We start from the raw sequence: 24,425 nt of genomic DNA on the forward strand, positions 1-24,425 counted from the left end.
GCTGGAACAGATCACCGCGAACCCTAATCCCACCCCTCCTTGCCCTGTTAGCGACAGAAAGGCTCGTTCCGCTGTTTCCTGAACAAAAACTTCTATTCTAGTAGTACATAGCCCACAACAATAGGCGATGCCGGCGCCACTACCCACCCGGCCGGAAGTCGGCCCCGCCTCCTCCTGACGTCACGGAAATGAGGGGCTTCGCAGAGGAAGTCCCGCCCGCTCCACTCAGGCCCAGCTCGCACCTTCCTGAGATATGCCTGTTTGCCCCCGATTTTCTTCTTCTTGCAGTGAGAACCTTCTCATGTGGCATCTTTACTTATTCTCCTCTTGGGAAATCCATGTGACCTCCTCGCGCTGAAAGTGTTTCCACGTTTACAGGCGACTTAAAGGCAGCCCTGAAACCTGACGTATAATTCGAGCGCCGATGCAAAAAGGACTCAGACCTTTTTTTTTTTGGCTTCCGGTTCTGTCACCTCCAGGCTGAGACGGGCTGGCTGGAGAGGCACGTGCGCTGCTGAATGGAGCTGGTCGCTGGTTGCTACGAGCAGGTCCTCTTTGGGTTCGCTGTACACCCGGAGTCCGAGGCGTGCGGCGACCACGAGGTGAGATACCGCGTACCTAGAGACAGTCGGAGGCGGGGCCGGGAAGGTCGGGTTTGGTTCCTGCACAGCAGAGGTAAACATTGGAGCGCCTGCTGTTCACTGGATGATTTGGTGAATGAAACCTAAGAGACTTAAGAGAAAAGCAAACCTTTGAAAACGTAGAATGGATATTTTATCAAAATGAGACAATATCTGCCTTTTCTAGTAGACAAAGGTCCACGGGACACAGAAGAAACTGGCATTTCTGCATACAGACAAATGAGTCGTAGATTGTGGATTTAAGAATCGATCCCATAAGTTGACAGTATTCAGAATTTAATAAAAGAAGATCTCGCTCTTTTGCTGAATTTCTGTCCTGGAATTTTACAAATTACTAAATCTAGATTAGGATAAATCCCTTATAGATAAAGCGATACCAATTCGTTATTTGTTGGGAACTTACGGCGAGCTGGGCGGTGGAGATGCAAAGATGCTGGAGGTATGGATCGTGCCTTAGAGACGTTCCCTGCATAAGGGGTGGCGGACTGAGGAGACACATAGATGGAGAGAAATTACAGCAGAATATGATATTACTAGATGTGTGAATAAATAAAAAGGTCAAATAAATTGCCAGTAGTCAAATAGGTAGATAGGACTATACTCACGACTAGAAATCCGACCTCCTAACGTCTAGCTCACTTTTATTCTCGAAGCAATTCTAAGCATTTTCTAGAAACCCGTTTTATTCAGTACAGTACTTCTTTATGAAGTCAAGGCGTCCGTCTTTAATTATCCAGAAAATTTGGAAGTATATCACTTGACCTGTTGCTTTTGTTTATTTTGTTTCCTACTCCAGTTATTTGCTCTTTGGCTTTGGCTGAAAAGTGACGTGTTTTGAATAGTCAAAGATGATACTATCTAATTTTTTTTTGTAGTGAAATTACTTAACTATGTTCCAGACACACAGTAGGCCTCACAGCAACCCTCTGAGGAGGATGCAGTTATTCTCGTTTTGCAGATGAGGAACCAAAATGTTGGTCATAGATAGGTTAAGTGACTGCTGAAGGCCACACAGATAATAATTGGAAAAGCTGACCCCAAAGTGTCAGGAGCCCCCAAGGGTCTCTGACATTTGAAACTCTTAACCATTACCCTATACTGCTACTAAATCTGAGCAGCAGCCTAGATAACCTACAATATGTGGATTTTAAAAGGTTATTATTTGATTTAAGGCCGTAGCAGCCCCGCAAGAATGCTTGATTCAAAGGAGGCCCCCTTGGTCTTAAATGACGGAAGGATTATCTGTTGCTGTAATTATTAAGGACCTGATTTGCAGTAACACATGTTCAGAGAAGTTTGATGGGTTTTTTTCTTTTTCGGTTTGTTTTGCAAATACTTTTTGATGCAGTTCCTTCAGTTTAAGGAGTGTGTGTGTGTATTTTGTTGTCGTGCTTCGCACTCATCCAGTCAGACTTCCCATGGCAATAAGCACAGAGTTCCTGAGATTTCATTATTGGTGATTCTCTAGGGCTTATGTTGGTACTTGTGGAAACATACCTTTACTCTGTTGAGTTTTCTTTATAAGACTTGTCGGGCGGGTGCGGTGGCTCACGCATGTAATCCCAGCACTTTGGAAGGGCGAGGAAGGTGGATCACCTGAGGTCAGGAGTTCAAGGCCAGCCTGACCAACGTGCTGAAACCCCATCTCTACCAAAATTAGCTGGGCATGACGGCTAGTGCTTGTAATCCCAGCTACTCAGGAGGCTTAGTTGGAAGAATCGCAGTTCACTGCTATATGTCAACTGCTTGGAATAGTGCCAGACACTTAGTAGGCACTCATCATTTGAAAGAATAAATTCAAATAAAAATTTGAATATCTGAAAAAATAAATTAAGTCTCACATATAAAGTAACAACATTAAAGAGTGAAAGCTTTGTGTAGGATCTAAAAGTCTTCCCTTGTCCAGTCTCCATTACCGTGTTCTAGAGTGGTGATACCCAGTGTTGCCTGCCCACCTCCTTGGTTTACCTTCCTTATCAAGTCTCAAGTCCTTTGTGTAAACTACATGTCATTTTGTAGTTTAACATGTCATTTTTCCCTTTATAGGATCCATTGATAGTTTTCATGAATCGTGGAACAGTTTATCTTTTCACAATCAGATAAATGGTTCCATGATTCATGAAAACTACCAGTGGATAGTTGGTAGAACTGTGGTGTGACTGTGGCATTCATGGTATGTTTTCATCTTCAGCAGCAATGGACTCTTGTGGCTGACTTCACTCACCATGCTCACACTGCCTCCTTGTCAGCAGTAGCTGTCAGTAGTCGTTTTGTGGTCACTGGGAGCAAAGATGAAACAATTCACATTTATGACATGAAAAAGAAGATAGAGCATGGGGCTCTAGTGCATCACAGTGGTAAGAAAATTGTATCTCTTAAGATGAGAACGTGGAGGTGTTCTTTACAATTTGACTTCAGTTGAACAATTTGTTTTGTCTACTTTATAGCAGATTCTGTGCTAGAAGATAGAGGAATGTTTTAAAAAATGGTTTCTTAGCCGGGCGCAGTGGCTCACACCTGTAATCCCAGCACTTTGGGAGGCTGAGCAAGTGGATCACCTGAGGTCAGTAGCTCGAGACCAGACCTGTCTCTACTAAAATACAAAAAAAAAATTAGCCAGGTGTGTTGGCACACACCTGTAGTCCCAGCTACTCGGGAGGCTGAGGCAGGGGAATCGTTTGAACCCGGGAGGCAGAGCTTGCAGTAAGCTGAGATCGCGCCACTGCACTCCAGCCTGGGCGACAGAGTGAGACTCCATCTCAAAAAAAAAAAAATGGTTTGTTGCTTTGGGTTGGCTTTCAGTCAGTCTGTCTTGGGAGACAGAAAGGAGACATTTAACCCAGTCAGAGAGTTAGGGAGTCAGAGTGAGGTTTTCACTGAAACCTTCCTTAAAATGACATCTGAATTATCTTAAAAGAGAAATGTCAGTTGTTAGGCAGGTAAAGTTTGCAAAGAGGGAGAAAGGACATTCCAGGCAGAGGTGGCAGTATGAGGAGCACAGGTAGTAGCATCATAGCAATATCTAACTTTATTGAGGGCATATTAAGTACCCCTCTGTGTGCCAAGAAAGTAAAAGAGAACACCTAGTTTCAAAGATGTTACTTGACTTGCCTGAGGTCTCAAACAGTGGAACTAGAACTTGCACCTAGGTCTGGAGCCCATGCTTTTGACCGCTGGTGTTCATGGGGAACTGTAAGCAGTTCCGGATTATGAGAAGTTAATAAACTGGGAGTTTGAGGGGCGGGAGAAGTAGATGGGACCAGATCCTGGAGTCCGTGAGAGAGCCAGGTAGAGACTGAATTGGGAGGGAGGGAGAGGGCAAGCTAGCGAATGAATGATGTGGGCTTGAGGAAAGTACTGCCAGTTTGTATAGCAGGGATGCTGACTGAGAACCCCAACAGAAGGACTGATGAAGGCCTGTGCTATTGGAATCGGCAGCTACAGATTGAGTAACATCAGTTTGCAAGATTTTCTGCGTTTCTTCAGTAATAAGCCACAGACATTTCCCTAGAGAGGGGAAGGTTACTTGGTGTGTGCGGTAGAAGGATTGAGTTACAAAGGAATTAAGAATTTTGGCGAAGGAGTGGATTAGTTTGTCAGCATAGAGAAAATGTGTTGTCAAAGGCCGGGTGTGGTGGCTCCCACCTGTAATCCCAGCACTTTGGGAGGCTGAGGTGGGCTGAGCACTAGGTCAGGAGATCGAGACCATCCTGGCTAACATGGAGAAACCCCGTCTCTACTAAAAATACAAAACCTTAGCTGCGCGTGGTGGCGGCGCCTGTAGTCCCAGATACTCGGGAGGCTAAGGCAGGAGAATCGCTTGAACCCGGGGAGGTGGAGGTTGCTGTGAGCCAAGATTGTGCCAGTGCACTCCAGCCTAGGTGACAGAACAAGACTGTGTCTCAAAAAAAGAAAAGAAAAGAAAAATGTTGTCAAGGGCCTAGAGATCTCTGAAATACAAAAGCAGGTGGAGTGTGAGTGCAGGAAGGCGTGAAAGGGATGGGAAGATGTGAGCTTGTGGTCAGCAAATAGGTTCCTAGAGGTCAAGTGTTATACCGTGAAACAGCTCTATGTGGTAACCACGCCCAGCCTGTGGCTGTAGGGGACTGAAATGCAGGGGAGGCAAAGGTCACTGGAGCTGAAGTCAAGAAGTAGTACTACAATGCCCAGCTTGTGGTTTGGTTTTCCACCCTGGTGGTCAAGGTACCCAGGATAATGGCAGAATCAAGGGAGAGAAAGACTGAACAGGTAAATTTTTTTCTTCAGTACCAAACATTTTATGCTGTTTTTATTGCATTTTCCCAGGGGACAGAGAATGTGGAGTAACTCAGCTAAGAAAGTTGGTTTATTGCAAAGAAAGGTGCCCTTTTCCTACCCAATCTTACATGTATTTCAGAGGATCCACACCAGGCGTTGGTTTCCAGCAGTAAATTTGCAGCCATAAATGGCTTCCTTCTATTATCTGTTCCCTTAGTTTATTCAGACTGCTATAACGAAATACCTGAGAGTGAATAATTTATCAATAATGGAGATTTATTTCTCACAGTCGTAGAGGCTGGGAAGTCTAAGATGAAGGCACCAGCAGATTTTCACGTCTCATAAGGACCGGCGCTCTGCTGTTGTGTCCTCATGTGGTGGAAGGGCAAAGCAGCTCCCTACACAATTTTGTAAGGTCAAGCTCGAGAGTTGGAGCCAGTTTTAAAAAAGAAAACAAACAAAAAAAACTTTTGGGGAGCGGGGGGCGGGGTCTCGCTTTGTCACCCAGGCTGGAGTGCAGTGGCACGATCTTGGCTCACTGCAACTTCTGCCTCCTGGGTTTAAGCGATTCTCCTGCCTCAGCCTCCCAGATAGCTTGGATTATAGGCACCTGTCACCACACCCAACTAATTTTTGTGTTTTCAGTAGAGACGGGAGTCTCACCATGTTGGCCAGGCTGGTTTTGAACTCTTGACCTGAAGTGATCCACCCGCCTCAGCCTCCCAAAGTGCTGGGATTATAGGTGTGAACCACCGCGCCCAGCCAAAAAAACTTTTAGAAGGTCGCAATCCTCTAATCCCGTTCCTGGGGGCTTGCCCTCGTGACTTAGTCACCATCACCTCCTAAAGGTCTCACCTCTTAAACTGTCACATTGGCAACTAAGTTTTAGCAGATGAATTTTGGGGGACACTTTCAGACCATGGCAGACTGTCCATTGCTGCTTTGACAGCTATCTTGCTCTTCATCAGAAGCTGTGCTTTGAGTGATTAAAATATACATTCTTTTTTTCTCTATCTCCTAGTCCCAGTTCATACAAAGAAGTCTTCTCTCTCAGGTTTGGAAGAAATAAGTTAAATTTGACCTGCCCAAACCCATTAGTACAAGTTCAACAATAAGAAAAGGAATTACATAAAAGGAGTTTAGATTGGGGGGTGAATGAAGTAGGGCTCTTGGTTTCTTCTGTTTCTTGTATAAATCCTTTTTTTTTTTCCTTTTTTAATTCTTTTCCTTTTTTCCTTCAACTTTTATTTTAAGTTCAGGGGTACACATGCAGGATGTGCAGGTTTGTTAGCTAGGTAAACGTCCCATGGTGGTTTGCTGTACAGATCATCCCATCACCCAGCGTCCATTAGCTGTTCTTTCTAATGCTCTCTTTCCCCCAACCCTTCCGCTGCCACAGGCCCCAGTGTGTGGTGTTCTTCCCCTGTGTGAGAACATGCGGTGTTTGGTTTGGTTTTCTTTCTTTTCTTTTTCTTTCTTTCTTTTTTTTTTTTTTTTTTTGAGATGGAGTCTTGCTCTATCACACAGGCTCGAGTGCAGTGGTGCGATCTCGGCTCACTGCAACCTCCATCTCCCGGGTTCAAGCGATTCTTGTGCCTCAGCTTCCTGAGTAGCTGGGACTACAGGCGCACACCACCACATCTAGCTAATTTTTGTATTTTCAGTAGAGATACGGTTTCGCCATGTTGGCCAGACTGGTCTTCAACTCCTGATCTCAGGTGATCCGCCCGCCTTGGCCTCCCAAAGTTCTGGGGTTACAGGCATGAGCCACATGGCCCAGCCAGTGTTTGGTTTCCTCTTCCTGCATTAGTTTGCTGAGGATAATGGCTTCCAACTGCGTCTACATCCCTGCAAAAGATATGAGCTCATTCCTTTTTATGGGTGCATACATCCTATTTTAGAGAGTTGCTAATAGATAAGCTTTTTTCCAGGGAAGCAGATGTGGGAAAGCAAACTTTCCAAAGTGAGAAATAGGATAATAAGGAGAGGAAAATATGAACAAATGATTGTGAAATGTGTGGAAATGGATCAAAACAGGTCTGAGTGATAATGATTGGATTGTGGCCGATTGGGTAGCTCATTCACTGTTTAGAAAGTGGAAGTCATATGGCAGTACACCTGGTTTGTTCCCCAGATTAGCTTGTTAGCTGGTTAGTTTTGTTTACTTCTGCTCAAACTTTCCCAGCCAGCCACCTTCTAAACTTATAATTTGAAGAGGTAAAGCAAGGACGTGAACTGATTTGTTCAAATGTGTATCTAAACTGGAGATACTCTGCTGAAAATATTTGCATAGATTTGAACAACTGTACTTATATGAAAAAATTTAAGGTATATTTTAGTAATATTAAGACATTGAGGCCAGGCACAGTGGCTCACCCCTGTAATCCCAGCACTTTGGGAGGCTGAGGTGGGCAGATCGCTTGGGCCCAGGAGTTCCAGACCAACCTGGGCAACATGGCATGGTGAAACCCTGTGTCTACAAAAAATACAAAAATTAGCTAGGTGTATTGATGTGCACCTGTAGTCCCAGTTACTTAGGAGGTTGAAGTGGGAAGATTGCATGAACCCAGGAGGCAGAGGTTGCAGTGAGATAAGATTGTGCCATAGCACTTCAGCCTGGGTAACAAGAGTGAAACCCTGCCTCAAAAAAAAAAAAAAAAGATATTGAGTGTTTTACTTAGCATAGCATAGCCTTCAAATCAGAAATGGAGTTTGTATTTAAAATGCATATTATTTTTGCCTATTTTGGTTTTTCTATAGGTACAATAACTTGCCTAAAATTCTATGGCAACAGGCATTTAATCAGTGGAGCGGAAGATGGACTCATCTGTATCTGGGATGCAAAGAAATGGGAATGCCTGAAGTCAATTAAAGCTCACAAGTGAGTTGGGCTCTTTCCCTTTGGCATCCTTGATGTGCCAGTCAAGTTGGGGACTAACTGTTGGTTTCATTATAGAGGACAGGTGACCTTCCTTTCTATTCACCCATCTGGCAAGTTGGCTCTCTCGGTTGGTACAGATAAGACATTAAGGTAAGTCATTAATGCTCAAGAGCGTTTTTCTAAGGTGTATCTTTTACTACAGCTCTCCACCATTTAAAAATACTGTGATACAAGGGAAACCTCAAAAACTGGTGAACCTTTTCACAGTGGTAGGATAAAAATGAAAAACTATTTTCAAACATGCAGTTATGCTGCAGTCATCATAGCTGTGAACTGAAGATTTTAGAAAGGGAAACCTTTTGAAAATACAATGGATACGACATGTTAAAGGGATATAGGAATGGAGCAAGTCTTATTCCTGCCTCATAATATTTCATAATGTTGCTGTAAGAAAGATAGTAGGTCTTTTAAATAATCAGTATTTACTAAAATTGTCACTTGAGTAAGCCCTCATTATGCTTGTTCTTTTACGCTTAGTAAAAGGTAGTTGGTGATCACACCATAAGTAAGCTTCCTGTTTTGCAGAACGTGGAATCTTGTAGAAGGAAGATCAGCATTCATAAAAAATATAAAGCAAAGTGAGTATTTTTGTTTGAAATACAGGTTGAACATTCCTAATCTGGAAATCTGAAATGCTCCAAAATCTGAAACTTTTTGAGCACTGATGTGATGCCTCAAGTAGAAAATTCAACACCTAACCTCATGATGGGTCACAGTCAGAACTTTGTTTCACGCACAAAATTATTTAAAATATTTTGTAAAATTACCTTCATGCTAGATGTATATGAAACATAGATGAATTTCATGTGTAGGCTTGAAACATGAGTTTCATGGGTTTTATCCTCGAGATATTTCATTGTATATATGCAGATATTACAAAATCCAAAACAGCTCTGGTCCCAAGTGTTTTGGATAAGGGATACTCAACCTGTATGTTTTACAGTGACTTATGGAATATGAATATAGATACACATTTTTACGTGTGTGTATGTTACATATTTATTTCTCTGCATGGTGGTGGTTATCTCCGAGCAAATGCCTTGGGTTTCTTTCTTTTCCCATTTTAGATCTAGATTCTTGTTGTGGCTCTGCCACCTGCCTTTTATTTGATTTGATTTGATTTTTTGAGATAGAGTCTCGCTCTGTCACCCAGGCTGGAGTGCAGTGGTGCTATCTCAGTTCACTACAACCTCTGCCTCCTGAGTTCAAGTGATTCTCCTGCCTCACCCTCCCAAGTAACTGGGATTACAGACGCATGCCACCATGCTTGGCTAATTTTTTGTATTTTTTGGTAGAGATGGGGTTTTGCCATGTTAGCCAGGCTGGTCTCAAACTCCTGGCCTTAAGTGATCCGCCCATCTTGGCTTCCCAAAGTGCTGGCATTACAGGTTTGAGCCACTGCACCTGGCCAACCTTTGACTTTTGGAACCTAGATTGTTTTCTAAAAAACTTAACTTGTAAAATGTGTTATGAAGATAAACTAGGATAATAAATTTGAAAATACACAGTATAAATATTTTCTATTTTTATTATTGCTATGATCATTTTATGTTTTATTTACAAAATAAATAAACTTCATTTTTTTTCCACTTATAGATGCTCACATAGTAGAGTGGTCCCCAAGAGGAGAGCAATATGTAGTTATCATACAGAATAAAATAGACATCTATCAGCTCGACACTGCATCCATTAGTGGCACCATCACAAATGAAAAGAGAATTTCCTCTGTTAAATTTCTTTCAGTAAGTAATCAGAAATCAGTGACGAAAGTTTGTGGTGATGGTTGGAACTGTTGATGACATTCTGGATGTTATTACTCTTTTTCCTCTCTCCTAGGAGTCTGTCCTTGCAGTGGCTGGAGATGAAGAAGTTATAAGGTTTTTTGACTGTGATTCGCTAGTGTGCCTCTGTGAATTTAAAGCTCATGAAAACAGGTATTTTCACTAATATCTGGTGTATATGTTTAGTCTTAATAAATGGTATATATGCAGTAGTTTCATAAACCAGGTTATATGTTTTTATTGACAACTGCAGAAATAATCAGACATATCTACATGTACAGTATATGGTATCTGGAGTCTAATAAGATGGTGGAAAATGTTATCTTCCTGGCCTTTAATAATGCAAAAGTGGGCCGGGTGCAGTAGCTCACGCCTGTAATCCCAACACTTTGGGAGGTGGAGGCAGGCAGATCAGGAGGTCAAGAGATCAAGACCATCCTGGCCAACATGATGAAACCCAACTCTACTGAAAATAAAATAATTGGTGTGGTGTTGCGTGCTTGTAGTCCCAGTTACTCGAGAGGGAGAGGCAGGAGAATCGTTTGAACCCTGGAGGCGGAGGTTGCAGTGAGGCAAGATCACATCTCTGCACTCTAGCCTGGTGACAGAGTGAGACTCCGTCTCAAAAATAATAATAATAATGCAAAAGTGATGAAATTGTTTTCAGGACTGTCATTTGCACAAGATATTTTTTAAATGTCTGTTAGACTTGGAGCCTGCAATCAAGCATATTTGAACAAACAAAAGACTAAACAATCTTGAGCTTTGTTCCCATCTACTTTTGTCCTTTTATGTAATTCGCCTTGCCTACTTCTTCCCCTTTTCCGTTTGATTTTTCTTTTCCTGCAGGAGAAGTGAATTGACGTTATTGAGTTCCTGTTTTGTGCCAGTTTTTATTAACTTTTAATGCTTTCTCTATTTCTACCAGGTGGATAGTCTCAAAGTAAGTAGTTAAGTGGCTTGGCCAATATTACCCCACTCTTAGGTAATGGAGCTGAGAGCTGAGCCCGATTTTATCTGACTCTTATATCCCTGCTTTTTCCAGTAATTTTGAAAAAGGTGATTTAATATACAGAGTTAGAATTTAATGTGTTCCCTTTGCATGTTCTATGTCTCAAATGAGTCTTAGTTCTTATTTCTTAAACAGTGGTTAAGTTTTAAGAAATCTGTAAGAGTACTGCAGTCAGTAGTATAAAGGCCTTACTCTTCTGCTATATTGGGAAGTAAACATATTCTTCATGGTCGCCATTCCAGATGTACTAGTAACACTTAAGATATTTGACCATTCATTTATTTAACAAGTATTCATTGAGCATCATTACGAAATACTACACGAGGTATTTAATGATGAACAGAAAAGACGGGAGCTTGTGCTCTCATGGCTTTTATATTGTAAGGAGGCAATAGATTACAAACAAGCAGATCATTATGACAGGATGGAAATAGAAAAGTAGAGTGATTAAAGATTAACAAGGGTAATTGGTTTAGATAGGATGATGAGGGAAGAAGATGTGAGACCTTAGGAATGAAAAAGGAGCTAGTTTTTAAAAGAAGAGAGAGGCACAGGTGCAAAGACCCTGAGGGAGAACAGAGCTTGGTGTATTTTAGGAGCAGGTAGAAGAACCGTGTGACGAGGTGAGAATGAGCAAGGAGAGGATGGTGGAAGCCAAACGGTGCCCATAATCATCATCATTTTTCTTACTATGGAAAAATTTAAAAGCATTTAGACTGGTTTAAGGTGCTAACCCTTTAAGACCCGCCACCAGCTTTAGCAGCTGTCACTGTGTGGCCAGTCTTGCTTCATCTCTATGCCCAGCCACTTCCTCCTCTCCCATGTTATTTTAAAGTAGGTCCCAGTTTTGTAGGGTTTTAAGCCTGGAAGTTACAAGATTTGATTTACATTTTTAAAAATTGCTGGCCGGGCGCAGTGGCTCACGCCTGTAATCCCAGCACTTTGGGAGGCTGAGGTGGGCGGATCATGAGGTCAGGAGTTCGAGACCAGCCTGACCAACATGGTGAAACCCCGTCTCTACTAAAAATACAAAAATTAGCCGGGCATGGTGGTGCACACCTGTAATCCCAGCTACTCAGGAGGCTGAGGCAGGAGAATCGCTTGAACCCAGGAGGTGGAGGTTGTCGTGAGTTGAGATCCCGCCACTGCACTCCAGCCTGGGTGACAGAGCAAGACTCTGTCTTAAAAACAAAAAAAAGTTGTTAAGGGGCAAAATAGAAGCAGAAAGGCCAATTAGGCTACTTCTGTGATCCAGAGGAAAAATAATAGCGGCTTAGACTAACAGTGGTGGGACTGGAGATGAGGGAAATGGGTGTGTGGGAGAGGCCTTGACTCATCATTTCTGTTGTCTTTTCTCATCTTACTGAACTTGGAGTTTCTTGTGGTGATGGGCTTTGTTTTACTCATCTTTAGTTCCTTTGTAATAACCTGATTATTTATTATCTGTTATCTTTTCAACTTTTCCTTCAGATATAGTTGGCAGTTGATTTTATCTTGTATTTTGGGCCTGAATATATCTCATTAATGGGAATGCGAAGCAGTTACGTTTTAAGGCACCTTTCATTGAGCAGTTTGGAAATACCTGAAACAGTGAGAAAGCACTAGTCTGTATGTGTAGTTTTTAACAATATTAGACTTTTTGGAGGACAGAATATTAGACTTTTTGGAGGGTCTTTTATGGTGTTAATATTTCTCTCCTAGGGTAAAGGACATGTTCAGTTTTGAAATTCCAGAGCAACATGTTATTGTTACAGCATCGAGTGATGGTTTCATCAAAATGTGGAAGCTTGAGCAGGATAAGGTCAGTGCCTTAACACAATCTAAATGTACTTTAATACAAATCTTGCTCGGAAGTGAGGTGGAATATTTTTTAAGGGTCATAAGACATAGGTCTTTAAATAAATATTTTAAATCTCTTCCAGGCATGATTGATATTAATGGTTTTAAAATTAGGGTTCCTGTGGAGCTGCCTTGATGGTTGTCATTTCTGAGTGTGAGCTGGCAGTTTCCCAGAACTCACGCTGCTCTTTTTAGTCAGAGAAGCTCTACTTTCCTCTCTCTTGAATATTGGAGTTCTCTGGAAGCTCTTAGGTAAAAATATTGCCATTTCTAAAATAATTTGGAAGCTCCTGATCAATTATGAAATTAACAAACCATTTGAACCAGACAGTTTGGAAAATTAAATTCCCTCCGGTAGTCTCCTTACAGTCTCTCTTGGTTTATTCTTTGTTCTCTCATAAACACATTCTGTGAATATGGTTTGTTGAATGTCTCTTTTTCCAAGGTTCTTTGTTCAGCCCTGGAAATAAGACCTGATTCCTTTCTTTAGAATTTTCAAATTCTGAATACTTCTTAGAAATTGGCTCTGTGAATGACATAGTCAAACTAACCATGAGTGAACATTATATGTTGCTTCTGAATATCATATTTTGTATTCAAGAAAATATAGGAAGTTTTAAATTAAGGTAACTTGATTATGGAAAAAGAAATTATTGAAAATGCACATTCTGAATGTTTGTTTCTTCTGTTTAGAAAGTTCCCCCATCTTTACTCTGTGAAGTAAACACTAAAGCCAGGCTGACATGTCTTGGAGTGTGGCTAGACAAAGTGCCAGACACGAAAGAAAGCTTTCCTCCAGCAGCAGAGCCTTCTCCTGGTAATCGAATTTGATTGTTCTGACATTTTGAATAATCTCTTATCTCTTAAATTGTAGAAGTGGAGGAGATCCAGATAATTTCACTTTATTGACAGCCTGTGTTTATTTCATTCAAAGGGGAAAACAGTCTTTAAAAGCACTCTCTTTTGTGTTGTAGTAAGTAAAGAACAGTCCAAAATTGGCAAAAAGGAGCCTGGTGACACAGTGCACAAAGAAGAAAAGCAGTCAAAACCTAACACAAAGAAACGCAGTTTAGCAGGTGACAGTAAGAAAGCAACAAAAGAAAGTGGCCTGGTATCAACCAAGAAGAGGAAAATGGTAGAAATGTTGGAAAAGAAGAGGAAAAAGAAGAAAATAAAAATAATGCAGTGAATCCCAGATGTCTCCTGAAAGAACTCTTTTAGATGAAATCATTCTACTCAAATGTACATTAATTTTCTTTTTTTCCCCCTGAGTAAAAGCAAGAAATTTCTTCCTTTGGAGAAAATATACATGTTATAAAACGATTTTTAGATGGGGTTTTGTTTTGTTTTTTTTAACTGGTAAAATTACTTTTGGCAGACAGTGTTTTATGAATTATGTATCCTGTTGATATATAATATGTTAATGTGTCATGCAATTTTTGTACAAAGCAAATAAAGTTCTTTCTCAAAATATACTGTAAAATGATATAAAATATTGAACACGTTCTTTATCAGATTTGGATGAAGGAGTCGTTATTCAAAATTTTCTCCTAAATGGGGAAGAATTTAAGAACTGCCTTTGGCCTCTTCAAATGGTAAGTAGTAATTGTAGATTTTCATACCAACAGGACAAACTTAAAAGATTATACATATATAAGATATATCTGTATGAAACAAACATATGCTTAAGTGTAGGACCGCGTACCTAAGATTATAGAGAGATTGCCAGGCTTGAAACTACTTTGCTTCCAAGCAGTAGATGTACAAAATAAGGATGGGAAAATGATCTTTTTTTCTTTTTTCTTTTTTTTTTTTTTTGAGATGGAGTCTCACTCTGTTGCCCAGGCTGGAGTGCTGTGGCGCAATCTCAGCTCACTGCAACCTCTGTCGCCCGCGTTCAAGCGATTCTCCTGCCTCAGCCTCCCAAGTAGCTGGTAGCTTGAGCCAAGGAGTTTGAGACCAGCATGGGCAACATAGGGAGAACCTGTCTCTCCCAAAAAATCAACTGGTGTGGTAACATGCTCCCAGCTACTCATGAGGAGGAGGTGGGAAGGATGGTTTGAGCCCAGGATGTGGAAGTTGCGGTGAGCTGAGACTGTGCCACTCTACTCCAGCCTCGGCAATGGAGCCAGACCCTGCCTTAAAAAAAAAAAAGAAGACATTATTGGGGATCCATAGGTTTGAATTAGCCAGGCAGATTAGATACCTGAGGCCATCAGGAAAATCACTTGTGATTAGGCAGAATAAGAACAGGCACTGGAATTACCACTCCATAGGCGTAAATTGTCCAGGAAATGAACCAAATTGTGTGTCTTAACATCAGTCTACTCCTTTGTTAGCTTATTTCATAAGCTATTAACATAAATGTAGGTCATTGGCTTTGTTTTGTCAATTCAACTTAAAAATTTTGAGGTCATTGTAAGAAATATATACTTGTAAGAAATAACAGAGATTCCACCTGGTTTTCCCGATGATAACATCTTGCAAAACAAGGACAATATCACAACCAAGCCAAGATATAATAGAAATGATAAGATCAAGATACAGAACATTTCTATCACAGTGATCCCATTTGTCCTTACAAGCCATACTCAGTTTCCTCTCGTGCTCGTATGGCTGCGCCCACCTTCGTAACCTCTGGTACCAGTGGTCTGTTCTCCATCTCTGTAATTTTGCCAAAATTATGATGGGATTATAGTTTCTTTTGGGATTGGCTTTTCACTCAGCATAATCTGGGCATTGATCCAGGTTGTTGCATCAACAGTTCTGTTGTTAGTACTGAGTGGGATGTCCGTATAGAGGTACCATAGTAAACACCTGTAGAAGGACATCAGGAATGCTTCCTGTTGTTAGGTATCTAAATAAAGTTGCTGTAAACATTTGTGTGCAGGTTTTTATGTGAACAGGAGTCTTCATTTCTCTTGGATAAATGCCCAGGAATTCTGAAGTTTTCCAGAATAGCTGTATGATTTTACATTTCTACCAGTAATGTTTGAGTGATACAGTTTCTCTGCATCTTTCCAGCATGTGATGTTAGTCTTAGCCATTCCGGTAAGAGTGTTGTGAAACCTTATTGTGGTTATAACTTACATTGCTGTGATAGCTAATGATGTTAATAATCTTTCTTTTTTGCTGTTGAATTCTGAGAGTTCTTTTTTTTTTTGAAATGGAGTCTCACTGTGTCACCCACCCAGGTTGGAGTGCAGTGGCCTGATCTTGGCTTACTGCAACCTCCGCCTCCCAGCTTCAAGTGATTCTCCTGCCCCAGCCTCTCGAGTAGCTGGGATTACAGGTGTGTGCCACCATACCCAGCTAATTTTTGTATTTTTTTTTTTTTTTTTTTTTTTTTTTGAGACGGGGTCTCGCTCTGTCGCCTAGGCTGGAGTGCAGTGGCTGGATCTCGGCTCACTGCAGGCTCCGCCTCCCGGGTTTACGCCATTCTCCTGCCTCGGCCTCCCGAGTAGCTGGGACTACAGGCGCCCACCACCTCGCCCGGCTAGGTTTTTGTGTTTTTTTTGTAGAGACGGGGTTTCACTGTGTTAGCCAGGATGGTCTCGAACTCCTGATCTCTAGTGATCCGCCCTCCTCGGCCTCCCAAAGTGCTGGGATTACAGGTGTGAGCCACCGCGCCTGGCCAAGAGTTCTTTATATTTGTAGAAACTCAACCTTTGTCAGATACGTGGTTTGCAGATATTTTTGCCTAGTCTGTAGCTTGTGTTTTTATCCTAACGGCCTTTTGCAGAGCTCAAGTTTTTTATTTTGTTGAAATCCAGTTCATCAATTTTTCCTTCCATGGATCATGCTTTTGGTGTGAAGTCCAAGAGACCTTTGTCTAGCCTTAGATCCTGAAGAGGTTCTATATATTTTTTAAAGGTTTTGTGGAGTTTAACATTTTACATTTAGTATGTGATCCATTTTGAGTGTATAAAGTGTGAGGTTTAATTCCAAGTTTATTTTCTTGGCTATGGATATCAACTTGCTCTAGCACCTTGTTGAAAAGACTTACTTCCTCTATTGAAATACTTTTGCATCTTTGCCAGAATTCAATTGAGCGTATTAGTGTGGGTCTATTACTGGGCTCTCTATTGTGTTCTATTGATCTCTGTTGATGTTTTTGCCAGTACCACGCAGTCTTGATTACTGCAGCTATATAGTAAGCTTTGAATTTGAGTAGAAGGATTCTCCCCCTTTTCTCTTTTTCAAAATTATTTTCACTATTCTAGTTCTTTTGCCTTTCCATATAAAATTTAGGATAATTCTGTCCTTCTCTACACAAAAGAGTACAGTCATGTGTTACTTAATGACAGGAACACATTCTGAGAAATGCCTCGTTAGGTGATTTAATTTTGTGTGACTATCATAGGGTGTACTTACACAAACCTGATGGCAGAGCCTGCTGCATACCTAGGCCATACGGTATAGTCATAATCTTGTGGGACCACCATTGTATATGTGATCTGTTGTTGACCAAAATGTCGTTATGCAGCACATGGCTGTACAGATCTTTGATTTTTTTTTTTTTTTTTTTTTTTTTTTTTGAGACAGTTTTGCTCTTGCCACCCAGGCTGGAGTGCAATTTTGCGACCTCAGCTCACTGCAACGACTGCCTCCTGGATTCACAACGATTCTCCTGCCTCAGCCTCCCGAGTACCTGGGATTACAGGCACACACCACCACACCCGGCTAAATTTTGTATTTATAGAAGAGACGGGGTTTGACCATGTTGGCCAGGCTAGTCTCGAACTCCTGACCTCAAGTGATCCACCCGCCTTGGCCTCCCAAAGTGCTGGGATTACAGGCGTTAGCTACTGCACCCGGCCAGATCTTTGATTGTTTTTATCAGTGTTGTGTAGTTTTCACATACAAATCTTGCACATGTTTGATTTATTTCTAAGTATTTGGGGCAGGGGAATTACAAGTGTTTTTTTTTTTTTTTTTTTTTTTTTTGAGATGGAGTCTTGCACTGTCTCTTGGGCTGGAGTGCAGTGGCGCCATCTCCGCTCACTGCAACCTCTGCCTCCTCGGGTTCAAGCGATTCTCCTGCCTCAGCCTCCCAAGTAGCTGGGATTACAGGTGCCCACCACCATGCCTGGCTAATTTTTTTGTACTTTTAGTAGAGACAGGGTTTCACTATGTTGGCCAGGCTGGTCTCAAACTCCTGACCTCCTGATCCGCCTGCCTTGGCCTCCCAAAGTGCTGTGATTACAGGCATGAGCCACTGTACCTGGCCTACAAGTGATATTTTTAATTTTGGTGCCCACATTCATTGCTAATATGTAGAAATACAATTGATTTTTGTGTGATCTTACATCCTGCTATCTTGCTGAATTCACTTATTCTAGGAGTTGTTTTGTTGGGGTTTTCTATGTAGACAATTATGTTATCTGCAAATATAGTGTTATTTCTATCTGTCTTTTCTCCCATTTTCTTGCCTTGTTAACTGACTAGAAGATGCAGCACTGTGTTGAATAAGAATAGTGAGACATCTTTGCCTTGTTGTGATCTTTGGGGGAAAACATTCAGTCTTTCACTGTTAAGTATAATGCCAGCTGTAGGGTTTTCGTAGATATTCTTTGTCAAGTTGAAGAAAGCTCAACTCGATATCCCCTGTTTCATTCCTGATATTGGTAATTTGTGTCCTCTCTCTTTTCTTTGTCAGTCTTGCTAGAGCTTTGTCAGTTTTACTATCTTATCAAAGAACCAGTTCTGCTGGGCACGGTGGCTCACGCCTGTAATCCCAGCACTTTGGGAGGCCAAGGTGGGCAGATCACCTAAGGTCAGGCATTCGAGACCAACCTGGCAAACATGGTGAAACCCTGTCTCAACTAAAAATATAAAAATTAGCTGGGCGTGGTAGCAGGTGCCTGTAATCCCAGCTACTCGGGAGGCCGAGCCAGGAGAATCACTTGAACCTGAGAGGCGGAGGTTGCAGTGAGCCGAGATAGTGCCACTGCACTCTAGCCTGAGCAACAGTGAAACTCCATCTCAAAAACAAAACAATCAGTTCTTTGTTTTATTGACTCCATCTATTTTCAATTTCATTTTCTGCTCTCGTCCTTATTTCCTTCCTTCTGCTTGCTTTGGGGTTTCTTTTGCTCTTATTTTTCTAGTTTCTTTTTGGTTTGTTTTACGATATTTTAGAGACATGGTCTTACTATGTTGCTCAGGCTGGCCTTGAACTCCTGGGCTCAAGTCATCCTCCCACCTTGGCCTCCTGAGTTGCTAGGACTACAGGTGTGAGCCACCACACGTGGCTTTTTTTCTAGGTTCTTGAGGCAGGAGCTTATGTGAGTTTTTTCCTCCTTTCAAATGTGTACTCTTAGGGTTTTTAGCACTGCTTTTGCTACATGCCACTGTTTTTGTATGTAGGCATGTATCTATCTATTTAAAAGAGACAGGTTGTACTAGAGTTGCCCAGACTGATCTCAAACTTCTGGCCTCAAACAATCTTCTGGCCCCAGCCTCCAAAGTATCAAACACAGTTTGGTTTTTTGTAATACTTTGAGACGTAACTCACACAACATACTATTTACCCATCAAAAGCATACAATTCAATGTTTTTCAGTGTATTCACAGAGTACAACTATCACAAAAATCAATATTAAGACATTTTAATCACTCCAAGAAGAAATCTTGGACCCCTTAGCAGTCATTCCCCATTTCTCCCTCCCAACACCCCTAGGCTTATGCAACCACTGATCTATCTTCCGTAAGTATAGGATTTGCCTAGTCTAGACATTTCATAGAAATGGAATTCCATTTGTGGTCTTTTGTGATTTCACTTCACATACTGTTTCAGGGTTCATCCATATTGGTTTTTTGTTGTTGTTTTAGATGGAGTTTCGCTCTTGTTGCCCAGGCTGGAGTGCATTGGTGTGATCTCGGCTCACTGCAACCCCCACCTCCTGGGTTCAAGCAATTCTCCTGCCTCAGCCTCCCGAATAGCTGGGGTTACAGGTGCCCGCCACCATGCCCAGCTAATTTTTGTAGTTTTAGTAGAGATGGAGTTTTGCCATGTTGGCCAGGCTGGTCTGAAACTCCTGACCTCAGGTAATCCGCCTGCCTCGGCCTTCCAAAGTGCTGGGATTACAGGCGTAAGCTACTGCACCTGGCCAGGTTTCATTCATATTGTAACATGTTACCAGTATTTCATTTCTTTTTATTGCCAAATAATATTTCATTGTATGGATATAACACAGTTTGTTTATTCTATAGCTGATGCATACTTGTTTCCTCTTGGCTAGTATGAATAATGTTGCTTTGAAAATTCATTTACAAGTTTTTGCATGAACATATGTGTTCATTTTTTGGGGGTACATATATACCTAGAAGTAAAACTGTCGAATCAGATGGTTACTCTTATGTTCAACCTTTTGAGGGGCTGCCATACTGTTGTAAAGCAGTCGCACCCTTTATATTCGCACCACCAGTGTATGAGTGTTCCAATTTTGCCACACCTTTGCTGACACTTGGTTTTTTGTTTTTATTATAGCCATTCCAGTGGGTGGGAATTAGTAGCTCATTGTGATTTTGATTTGTATTTCCTGATGGCTAATGATGGTGAGCCTCTTACCTCTTTTGAAAAAATGTTTATTACTCCTGACCTCAGGTGATCCACCCGCCTCGGCCTCCCAAAGTGCTGGGATTATAGATGTGAGCCACCACGCCCGACCCTGGATTCACAATTCTAATCCATTGATTTATATGCCCATCCTTATAATAGTACAATACAGTCTTGATTACTATAGGTTTGTAGTAAGTTTTAAATAAGGAAGGGTGAGTCTTGCAACTTTATTATTTTTGAAGATTATTTTGGCTGTCCCTTGAATTTTTATATGAATTTTAATATCAGTTTATCAATTTCTGCAGAGTCCAGCTTGGATTTGATAGGAATTGCATTGAATCTATAGATCAATTTGATGAATATTATAACCTGAAAAATTTGAAATCCTCCAATCCACAAAGGACATCCTTTTATTTATTTAGTTATTCTTTCATTTCTTTCCACAGTGTTTTTTTAGCTTTCAGTTTATAAATTTTGTACTTATTAAATTTATTTCTGAGGGTTTCATTGTTTTTGATGCTATTGTAAATTGAATTGTTAATTTCACGTTTGGTTTATTTGTTTTTACTAATGCTATATATTTTAATGTGTTGTATTTTCATTTTATTCAGGATAATGCACTTTTCTTGGTGGGGGGAGGGGGCAAGGTCTTGGTCTGTCACCCAGGCTGGAGTGCAAAGGCGTGATCTTGGCTTAATGCAGCCTTGGCCTCCTAGACACAGGCAATCCTCCCACCTCATCCTCCTGAATGGCTGGGACTACAGGCACACACCACCATGCCCAGCTAACCTTTTTGTATGTTGTAAAGACAGGGTTTCACCATGTTGGCCAGGCTGGTCTTGAACTCCTGGACTCAAGCGATCCTCCCGCCTTGGCCTCCCAAAGTGCTGGGATTACAGGCATGAGCCACCATGCCTAGCCTTTTTTTAATTTCTAGAGACACACGGATTTTTCTCTTTGACCCACAGATTATTTTAAAATGTGGTTTAGTTTCCAAGTGTTTGGAGATCTTCTTGTTATCTTTCTGTTACTGATTTCTAATTTGATTCCATTGTTGTTGGAGAACACATTCTGTATGATTTCCATTCTTTTAAGTTAGTTGAGATTTGTTTTATGGCCCAGGATATGATCTCTCCTGATAGATGTTCTGTGGACACTTGACTATGTATCTTGCAGTTGTTGGGTGCAGCATTCTATAAATGTCTATTAGATCCTGTTAGTTGATGTGATTGGGGTTTTCTATATCCTTCCTGACTTCCGGTCTACTGCTTTTATCATCATTTAGAGGGACTGAAGCCTCCAACTATAACTCTGGATTTGTCCATTTCTTATTTCAATTCCTTCAGTTTTTGTTTCACATCTTTTGCAGCTCTATTGTTAGGTACATACACATTCAGGATTTCTGTTTTCTTGTGAATTGACTCTTAAATCTTTATACTATGTCACTGTCTCTGGTAATTTTCTTTGCTCTGAAGTCTATCTGATATTAATGTAGCTACTTCTGATTTATTTTGTTTCCATGATGTATTTTTTCTATCTTTTATTGCAACTTGCCTGTATCCTTATATTTGAAGTGAATTTTTTGTACGCAGCATATAATTGTGTCATATTTCTTAATCCATTCTGATAATCTTTTAATTGATGTATTTACACCATTTACATTTAATGTCATTAATGATATTTTAAGACCTAAGTCGGCCATTTTTTTTGTTTTGCTTTCTGTTTGTGCTGTTTTTGTTTTCTTTTTCCTACTTCCTACTTTCCTGTGAGTTATATAAACATTATTTAAAATGCTGCTTTTCTTTATTTACATAGTTTTTTTGTTTGTTTCTTTGTTTTTGAGATGGAGTCTTGCTCTATTGCCCAGGCTGGAGTGCAATGACATGATCTTGGCTCATGGCAACGTCTGCCTCCTAGGTTCAAGTAATTCTCCTGCCTCAGCCTCCTGGGTACCTTGGATTATAGGGGTGAGCCACCATGCCTGGCTAGTTTTTGTATTTCAGACCTTACTTTAAACAATAGCTGTACCACTGACAAAGATTGTAGATAATACAATTCTCTGAGGTTTAGTTTCTTCAAGTATAAGGTCGGGGGGAGAGTGCGGGAATCATGGTGGATGATCCTAATTAAGGTTTGAGGTTTCTGCCTGCATAGGGAAGAATGAGCCCCTAAAGCCATTCCCTGCAGGTTAAGACAAGTCTCCTTATTAATTGTTCAGGAAAGTCTTCAATTAAATTGAAGGTCTGGCATACTGCAATTCCTGCAAGTTCTTAGTCATTATCAGCTTTAGCTGGTTAGAATCAGCTATGATAAACACGTGCTTCAATTTTGCTATCTGGAAGGTAGATGCTGCTGCAAGTGGAAAGTTTGTCTTTAAGAATATGCGCTGCAGCCGGGCGTGGTGGCGCACGCCTGTAATCCCAACACTTTGGGAGACCCGGCCAGGCGGATTGCTTGAGGTCGGGAGTTCAGGACCAGCCTGGCCAACATGGTGAACCACCGTCTGTACTAAAAATACAAAAAATAGCCCGGTGTGGTGCTGCGCATCCGTAATCTCAGCTGCTCAGGAGGCTGAGCGGGAGAATCACTTGAACCTGGGAGGCGGAGGTTGCAGTGAGCCGAGATCCTGCCACTGCACTCCAGCCTGGGCAACTGTTAGGAATGCTTGTTCCCCGGCACCGCAAAGAAATAGCACTCAAACATAAATTTAAATCTCTCAGCAAGACCATTTTTACTTTCTGCGGAAAAAGTACCTCTCACAGATGGAACAATGGTGAAAGCACACTTGGACAAAGGAAAAGCAGACCTATTTATGCCTTACACATTTGGGTCGGCATTACTGCTGTGTCTTGCATCCATTGGCTGGTGCTGGACCTCACAGTCTTAAACTGATACCCGATTTGCTAACATCCTGAAACTTTCCTAAATAGATAAGTGAAGGGAGGATAAAGAAGGAGAGGAAGTTGCTTATGAAAGGTTTAAGGAAGCAAAAACATTTCCAAATAAGGAGGGGCATAAGCTATGAGCTGAGACTTGCTTGGGCCTCTCCAGACATGCCTGAGTAAGCCAAAGCAACTAACTGGGCTAAAGTGTAAGAACTGACAGTTGATAGGAGGCTTTAGAGTAAGAAGTGATTATTCTTAGTGTCTATTATTTTATTTTTAAACCAAGACGAGCTTTGAAGAGGAAATTTCTACTTTCTACAGCAACAGAGTGAGACTCCGTCTCAAAAAAAAAAAAAAAAAAAAAAAAAAAAGAATATGCGCTGCAAAAGCCGGCACAGTGGCTCACGCCTCTAATCCCAGCACTTTGGGAGGCCAAGTGGGGGGCGGATCATGAGGTCAGGAGTTCGAGACCAGCAGGGCCAACATGGTGAAACCCTATCTCTACTAAAAATACAAAAATTAGCCAGGCGTGGTGGTGTAGGCCTGTAATCCCAGCTACTCAGGAGGCTGAGGCAGGAGAATCAGTTGAACCTGGGAGGCAGAGGTTGCAGTGAGCCGAGGTCGCACACTGGACTCCAGCCTGGGCAAGAGCGAGACTCTGTATCAAAAAAAAAAAAAAAAAAAAAAAGACCGCGCTGGAATCTGCTTTATTGCGTGACGATTATATTGATCAGATTTGTCTATGTTGATACTTGTAGGGGATGAAGGAGAGGGAGAAGTCAACGATGACAGCAAACTTTAGTGTAGAGCAACTGAGAGAATGGTGGTGCAGGAAACACAGGGAATAGGAGCGGCTCGGAAGTGATAATGGAGATAACATCAGACATTCGGGATCCACAGAGCTGGGCAAAAATCAGGTTTAACTTACTCCCTATCCCCCTTTAAGATGCTTCTCAAGTAGCCTCACTCCCTAAAACAAACAGATATTTGGCATTGAGTCACATTATTCTGCAGCCGCCATATTTTCTTGCAGGTAGAAGGCAGACCCTTCCTGGTGTAAACAAACAAGATCGGGCTTGAGTGACACTCCTCCCTGATGACCGGCATCTGGTTTATACCCTGTAACTTGTCCCTCTGTTAATGGGGTCCTTCAAAATCCAGCCTCAGATGCCCTCCTCCCGCAGCGGTGGCCTCCACCCCTGGCCTGGCCGAGCTCACGTGGTCCAGCTTGGGCAACTCCGGGTTGTCGGCTTTTGGCCACTCAGGGTTGGACCTGGGACTGGTGCTGGTCGGCCCTGCAGGCGCAGTGGACTGGGGAAGCACAGAGATTCCCCGCCCCGTTCCCTGGACTCGGGCGCTCGCCGCGATGCCCCGCCCCACTCCTCACGCCCTGAATGCAGGGCGCTAGCTGCTACTCGGTGGCTCAAGCACCGTCCCGGTTCTCTGCCCGCCCCTCTCCCGGGACACTGCGCACGCACCACAGAGCCGCGCCCCTCGCCTCACCC

General features: G+C 41.9%; 1 protein-coding gene across 2 annotated transcripts; it reads left to right on the forward strand.

The window, feature by feature from the left end:
- The first annotated feature begins 281 nt into the window (after nt 1-281).
- PAK1IP1 (PAK1 interacting protein 1) lies at nt 282-13,942 on the forward strand. Of its 2 annotated transcripts, none has more exons than XM_007973724.3 (10): nt 282-602; nt 2,833-2,998; nt 7,659-7,779; nt 7,855-7,929; nt 8,365-8,417; nt 9,436-9,581; nt 9,676-9,773; nt 12,334-12,433; nt 13,165-13,288; nt 13,446-13,942. In XM_007973724.3, exons 1-10 carry the CDS (start codon nt 519-521, stop codon nt 13,658-13,660), a joined length of 1,182 nt encoding a protein of 393 aa, XP_007971915.3. In that variant the 5' UTR covers nt 282-518; the 3' UTR covers nt 13,661-13,942. The 2 variants fall into 2 exon arrangements, with proteins under 2 accessions (XP_007971915.3, XP_007971916.3); XM_007973725.3 differs by having other exon boundaries at nt 335-602; nt 2,836-2,998.
- Nucleotides 13,943-24,425: the final 10,483 nt, after the last annotated feature.

Source organism: Chlorocebus sabaeus, chromosome 17, assembly GCF_047675955.1.
Source record: "Chlorocebus sabaeus isolate Y175 chromosome 17, mChlSab1.0.hap1, whole genome shotgun sequence".
Classification (NCBI taxonomy): Eukaryota; Metazoa; Chordata; class Mammalia; order Primates; family Cercopithecidae; genus Chlorocebus; species Chlorocebus sabaeus.